At 39.4% G+C, this 7,004-nt stretch overlaps 1 protein-coding gene across 1 annotated transcript; it reads left to right on the plus strand.

Annotated features, from left to right (window-relative positions):
- The first annotated feature begins 4,636 nt into the window (after positions 1-4,636).
- LOC125548350 (uncharacterized) lies at positions 4,637-6,686 on the plus strand. Its single transcript, XM_087515208.1, has 6 exons — positions 4,637-4,659; positions 4,792-4,855; positions 5,330-5,380; positions 5,699-5,797; positions 5,888-6,083; positions 6,601-6,686. The coding sequence occupies exons 1-6, from the start codon at positions 4,637-4,639 to the stop codon at positions 6,684-6,686; spliced, it is 519 nt and encodes a 172-aa protein (XP_087371334.1).
- The last annotated feature ends 318 nt before the right edge of the window (positions 6,687-7,004 follow it).

Here is a 7,004-nt window from a genome sequence, read left to right on the forward strand (position 1 = left end):
GTTGCGTAGTAGACATCAAGCTCGTTTATGGCGCCGTTGCCGGGGAGGTGAGTGCATGAAGGTATATCTTTAGATCTTGCAATTGAATCTTTTAGTTTCTTGTTTTATCACTAGTTTGGTTTATAAAAGAAAACTACATAAAAATGGAATTGAGGTTGCAACATATTACTGATCATCTTTATAATATCTTTCTTGAAAACGATGGATCAGAAAATTGTGCTCAATTGTTAGAAGAAGAAGTCAATAAAATTTTTGGCACAAAATATTTGAATGATGAGCATGATTGTAATGTTGTTAGTATGAATTCTTTGAATATCCATGATGCTAATGATATGCAAAGCCATAAGCTTGGGGATGCTATATTTGATGAATGTGATATTTTAGTCCCCCAAGTTTTGATGAGAAAATTTATCATGATGATTTCATGCCTGTTATTTATGATGATTATATTGATGAAAGTGGATTTGGAGAGGTCGTGACTTTATTTAGTGATACATCCACTATTTTGGAAGAGGTATCAATTGACTATGACAACAAAGTTCCTATTTCCGATGATTATGGTAATGACATGTACGCTATATTGAATAATTATAAACATGAAACTTGTCATCGTGATTTTAATTTCCAATCACATGAGAGTTTTTTTGTTGAGTTTGCTTCCACAATTATTGATGAGAATAAATTTGCTTATGTGGAGAGTAATAAAATTTCTATGCTTGTGAATCATGAAAATAATTATTTATGTGATAACTATTGTTTTGCATTCATTCATGATGCTAATGAAAATTATTATGAGAGAGGAACATATGCTTGTAGGTATTGCAATAATATCAAGTTTCCTCTCTATGTGTTGAAAATCTTAAAGTTTTGCTGGTTTTGCCTTCCTATGCTAGTTGATTCTTGTTCCCATAAATTGTTTGCTCACAAAATCCCTTTGCATAGGAAGTTGGTTAGACTTAAATGTACTTGTCATGTGCTTCATGATGATGTCTTTATGCTTCAATTCTTATCTTTTATGTGAGCATCATTGAAATCATCATGCATAACTAAAAGGCATTAAAGAAAAGCGCTTGTTGAGAGACAACTCAACACTTTGACCTACTGTTTTTCTGTGTTCACATGATTAATCTACTGTGGTAACCATGTTTTATTGCTTTTGTTTCAATAAAGTGCCGAGTAAGACCTTTGGGATGGTTTATAGTGATAGTTGATTTGATCTTGCTGAAAAACACAAATTTTTTCGCTCAGGAAAATAATTCGTATTTTTAACAGAAGCGCGATTTTGAGTTGATTCGTTTTGTAGAAGTTTTATATACAAAGTTCTCATGTGTTCCTAATGTTTCATAATTTTTAGAGTATCAGAAGTATGGTTGGAGTACAGATTACTACAGACTGTTCTGTTTTTGATAGATTCTGTTTTCAATGCATAGATTGTTTGTTTTCTAGTTTCTATGGCTTATATATAAATTGTGGAAATGATATGTTCACTAGTAGAAAACAGGGCTTTGGTCATGGGGCAGTTTTCACATTAGTCCCGGTTCAGTCAAGAACCGGGACTAACGTGAGCATTTATCCCGGTTCGTGCGGCTAAGGCATTAGTCCCGGTTCACCTAGGCCCTTTAGTCCCGGTTCGTGCCACGAACCGGGACTAATGGGTGCGATGCCCATTAGTCCCGGTTGGTGGCACCAACTGGGACTAAAGGTTAGACCTTTAGTACCGGTTGGTGCCACCAACCGGTATTAATGGCTTTTGAGGCATTAGTACCGGTTCATGGCACGAACCGGTACTAAAGGTCCCATTTTCAAACTCCCCCCTGGACCGCCTTTTCAGTTTTAGAAAAAACAAAAGAAAATGATGGAAATTTCAAAAAAAATAAGTTTCCCATGTGATATGTTGTCTACTTGTTGGGAAAATTTACAAATATGAATTTCGACTTTATTTGCAAAATCTCTCTGGAATTTCTAAAATGGGCATAACTTTTGCATACAAACTCAGATTAAAAAGTTTTTATATGAAAAATCATCTACTCGAAAAGTTACATCCGAATTTAATCGAGGGAACCCCGTTAAACATTTTCAAAATCCTCAAAAACCTAACAGAAAAAGTTACGGGGCTTTTAAGATCTAGAGTGGAAAAAATCGAAAAAATTACTAGTCAAATCTGGTCAAACAGTGGTCAAACTGTCGTCAAACAATGGTCAAACTAATTATTCTAGAATATTAGTGTTACTAAATAATTATTTTAGTTATTTTGAATTTTGGTCAAATCTAGTCAAACTGTGGTCAAACAATGGTCAAACTAATTATTCAAGAAATATTAGTGTTACTAAATAATTATTGTTTTTTAAAACAATAGTTTCAAACTCAAACAGTGAAATGTGTCACTTCATGCTCAAGCAAAATTCATGAAGGTTAATAGGATTGACATCTTACTATTGTCAGGAAAACAACAAGTGGAGACTTGGAAACGAGAGAGAAAAGAACCCGGAAGTTAAGCGTGCTCAGGCTGGGGGAGTGGGAGGATGGGTGACCGTTCGGGAAGTTAGATGATTTGGAATGATGAGGGGTGATTAGAGGATAAATTGAGCAGTGATGAGGGGTGGTGATTACACACCAGAGGTTAAAATAATTCAGAAATTTGAAAATCAAAAAAAAAATTCAAAAAAAAAATTCAGAAAAAAATCATAAAATTTCCTTTAGTCCTGGTTGGGACTAAAGGTGGAGCTCCACGTGGCCGCGCCCATTAGTCCCATTTCGTGTAAGAACCGGGACTAAAGGGGAGAGGCATTAGTACCGACCCTTTAGTCCCGAAAATCAAAAAAAATTAAAAAAATTCAAAAAAAATCATAAAATTTCCTTTAGTCCCGGTTGGTGGGTGGAGCTCCACATGGCCGCGCCCTTTAGTCACGGTTCGTGTAAGAACCGGGACTAAAGGGCAGAGGCATTAGTACCGACCCTTCAGTCCTGGTTCGAAAACCGGGACTAAAGGGGCCTTACCAACCGGGACAAAAGCCCCTTTTTCTAATAGTGGTTACAGTAGGCATTGTGTGATAACAATTATGATTCTTGTCTTTAACAGTACCAAAAGTGAAATGGTTTGCTCTTTATCATACTAACCTATCTCACAAAGTTCTGTTAAGTTTTGTGTGATTGAAGTTTTCAGGTTTTGGGTGAGATGTCGATATGTGGAGTAACAACAACCTAAGCTTGGGGATGCCCAAGGTAACCGAAGGTAATATTCAAGGATAATCCAAGCAACTAAGCTTGGGGATGCCCCGGAAGGCATCCCCTCTTTCGTCTCCAACATTATCGATAACCTCACTGGGAGCTATGTTTTCATTCGTCACATGATATGTGTTTTGCTTGGAGGATCATTTTATTTTGTTTGGATTTGCTTGCTGCTATTTAGAATAATTTTTTGCATCTTCTACTTCAATAAAAGTGGCAATGGTAGCCTTCCTCATGCATATTTTGCAAGTATACATGTTGCTGTTTGAAAACAGAAAGTTTCCCGTTGTTGCAAAAATTCCCTAGAAAAGTCTGAATGCGATAAAATGTTGAATTTTTTTGAAAAATGAGCTCTGATAAATTTTCTATAGTGTGACATATTTTCATAATTTTTGGATTTAAAGAAGTATTGATACTCTTGCATTCTTTACAGACTGTACTGTTTTGGCATATAGCTGTTATGTTTGCATTGTTTGCATATGTTTGTTTGTTTAATGGTTCTATTGGAGGATAGGAGTATTAAATATGCAGAGGCATTTAGTATGAAATTTTGAATAATAATTTTAGTGGTCTGCTACAGTAGAGAATGATAAGGTTTTTGCTTTTGTTTATACTAACTAATCTCACGAGTTCTTGTTGAGTTTTGTGTGGATGAAGTTCTTGAGATTTAGGAAAACCTGATATGAGAAGAATTATGGAGACATAAAAGCTCAAGCTTGGGGATTCCCAAGGCATCCCAAGATAATTTTAAACTATACAGAGGCTAGCCAACTCGCTTGGAGAATGCTCCCCCGATCGCGTCCTTCGTTGGCCCTTCGATGCTGGTCAGCGCATTCTTTTTTCGCTCCTGGCCATTGGATCCTCGCTAGGAATTCACTTGTGCCATTTTCACCGCGTGGTAGATCCTGGACGGGGTATGACATGTGGGCTCGGGCTAGCTCCGATTGGCTGGGTACCTGTTTTTCGGGTGTGCGGGGCAGCCTCTCCTGCCGCGCCGCGTGCGCGCGCTCGCGTCGTGGGGACGTGCAGGCCTGTGGTTGGGCGTGGGCGTGAACCCTAGCCCCCCAGTGCCCAGCCGCCACACCCCCGACCCCTCCCTCCTCCTCACTCCCTCGCCACACTGTCGCACCATCTCCCTCCTCCCTCCTCCCTCATCACCAGTCGTCGCAACTGTGGATTTGCGGCCCCTCCTTCATCACCAGCCGCAGCACCAAGAGATATTCCACTGCGAAGATCCAGCGCCTTGCAAGGTCCTCGGGTCAGCCTTGTCGCGCATGCCACTCTGTCGACCAGATCTACGCCCTTGACTCCCTCTTCTCTCGCGTCACGCGGTGCCCGCTGCTCCACCATGCAGCGGTTAACTCGTGGATTATGGGGCCATGGACCGGTCCTTAAGGAGAGAAGGAAGATGAGGGAGAGAGAAGGAAGGAGAGGAGGGAGAAGGAGAGAGGAAAGATGAGAGTTTGCCACAAAAATCTTGCTGACGTGCTCCTCTGTATTTTCCTATTACTTTATCCATCACACGTGTTTAACTTTGCTGATATATGGGTTTTATAAACATGAAGTGTACAGATCTGAGGATGAAGAGAACAAGAAGAATTTAGCTGAAGGGGTGAAGAAAATCAAGGTGATTTTCCTCCCTGTTTTGAACCTTTGTTCTTGCATTTAGATGATACAATTTGTGATCATGTGTATGTGCATTTATGAGATATTTGCTACTAGGTACAGAGTTTATGGTTACTGAAATTGGATAATAGAGAGTCACAGCTTCAGTTTTCAATTACAGTAGTTGATGTGTTATGTTTGCTGCAATGTGTCATGTGTGTTTGAGAGAGAGGGATGAAAAAGAGGGGACTGGAAGCTTGATCATTGCTAGGATCTGGATTCAGAGAGAGGGGTGAAAAAGAAGGGACGTGGATTCAGAGAGGGATGAAAAGAGGGCACTGAAAGATCTTGCATTGCGTTTCTTCATCTACCAATACGGTTTTGTGTACCAGTTGAACATAACCAAGTAGTATAACCAAAGTGTGCTGGTAATATCCCTGTCTTATTTGCACATATGCCATGTCTATGCGGTCTTTATAACTGATGCAATTTCTAGGTTTATTGCTTCTCATGGGATGTGATTCTGGTCATGCTACTTGTTATGAAGGTAAAAACAAATTTATATGTTTCTCCAGTTTAGTTTGCTCTGCATTTGTCTCAGAGAGCGAGTGTTCACAGGTCCAGTGCTTACGCTGTTATTAATTAGTCTGGATTATGTTCTCATGTAGAATATTCTGTTTAGTTTGGTCTGCATTTGTCCCATATAGCGAGTGTTCATAGGTCGAGTGCTTATGATAGTTATTAACCAGTCAAGATTCTGTCCTGATGTAGAATATTTAGTTTAGCTGGTCCACATTTGTCCCAGAGAGCTAGAGTTACTAATAAAATACTTACTTGGTTTAAATTAAATTTTATGGATTTGTAGGCTGAGGTGAGCATCATGAACATGAGCAGGCGAGTGGATGATACAGAGAGCTCCTCAAACGGGGAAGTAGCATTGTTGGAGGAACTCGAAGATGAGAAGGTCAATTTTGGCATGTCTAGTTCATGCAACCTTTGCATCTTTACATATCTTCGCCTTACTGCCATTTTATTTTTGCTGCTTTGGGATTAGGTTCCGAAGTCATGCCTTTGCCTTACTGTTGTGCTGATACTAGATGCAACATTATGGACCTCTGGTTCGAGCATGGCCAGCATGGCCACGGATTGTAGGGGAGGAATGTATTGCCTAATGAGTTGTATGCTTTTCTTCAGATCCTTTGTGCTCCCTATCACATCTGGCTTGGCCACCTACGGATTCTTGGGTCCAGGTGAGCTCTCCTTCCACTCTACAAGTTTTGCTTGCTCTTTCTGGGCTATTTGTGAAGGCTATCCCCTTTCCTAAGTCTCTTATTTTATTATGGTTCATGGAAGTGGGGAGTGTAACTCACATTTTTATAACACCGATACTTTAGGTATATATACTTTGGTTTTCTGAAAGTGGATTGCATTTGCTTCCTAATCACATTGAAACAAGAGTGGAAATAACCATCATCCGCTGACCGTTCTTCCTCCCTCAGGTTCCTGATCTGAAGCGGAGGAACACGAGGTCGCATCCATTAAGTGGCAAAAGGGGTTTGCAACGATTTTCTTCAGTCTGACAATCATATAGTAATTAGACGGTGTAGTACTATGGTGGTGGTATACTAATTTGGTGTAAGAATCACTAACATGAGTTTGCGTGTACAAATCTTACAGGTTAATGATATTAAGAATTAGTAGCATGTTTTTTTGTTTACTGCTGGATTTGCTAACAAGCTGTCTCTTGGGTTGTTGATTGATATGCAGACTTGCTGTTTTTTGTTCAGTTGAAGGGCCCTCCAGGCTTAAGATCTTTCGAGGATAATTGTGTCATTGAATCTGAAGGTATATGATTGGTTTCTCAACTCATGTATCGATAAGCATTTTTTTCATCCTCAATATATTGTTACTTACCTGCCCTCTAATGACAGCAGCAACAGTAGGTTTATTCTTCTTCTTCATAAACATTAATTGGTGTGGGTGACTCTATCTGCCCTCTAATGACCCACTCAACTTAACACGACAACCCACAAGCATTGTTTTGATTTCAACAGCTGCTGTAAAATACATCCAGCAAAGGTGCTCTAAAATCAGAAATACTACCCCCGAAATCTTTAGCTCAATTCTGAAAATACATGGTCTTCTAGTTACAATACTACCCCCCAACAGTT

Source organism: Triticum urartu, chromosome 3A, assembly GCF_056163025.1.
Source record: "Triticum urartu cultivar PI428250 chromosome 3A, HENAU_Tu73, whole genome shotgun sequence".
Classification (NCBI taxonomy): Eukaryota; Viridiplantae; Streptophyta; class Magnoliopsida; order Poales; family Poaceae; genus Triticum; species Triticum urartu.

Bases quoted from the DNA above. Each gene is read 5' to 3' on its own strand.
- LOC125548350 (XM_087515208.1), top strand. From the start codon at position 4,637: ATGAGGGAGAGAGAAGGAAGGAG. The intron at 5,798-5,887 runs GTCAATTTTGGC...CTTTGGGATTAG, and splicing joins AGGAACTCGAAGATGAGAAG to GTTCCGAAGTCATGCCTTTG. The intron at 6,084-6,600 runs GTGAGCTCTCCT...ATTGATATGCAG, and splicing joins CTACGGATTCTTGGGTCCAG to ACTTGCTGTTTTTTGTTCAG.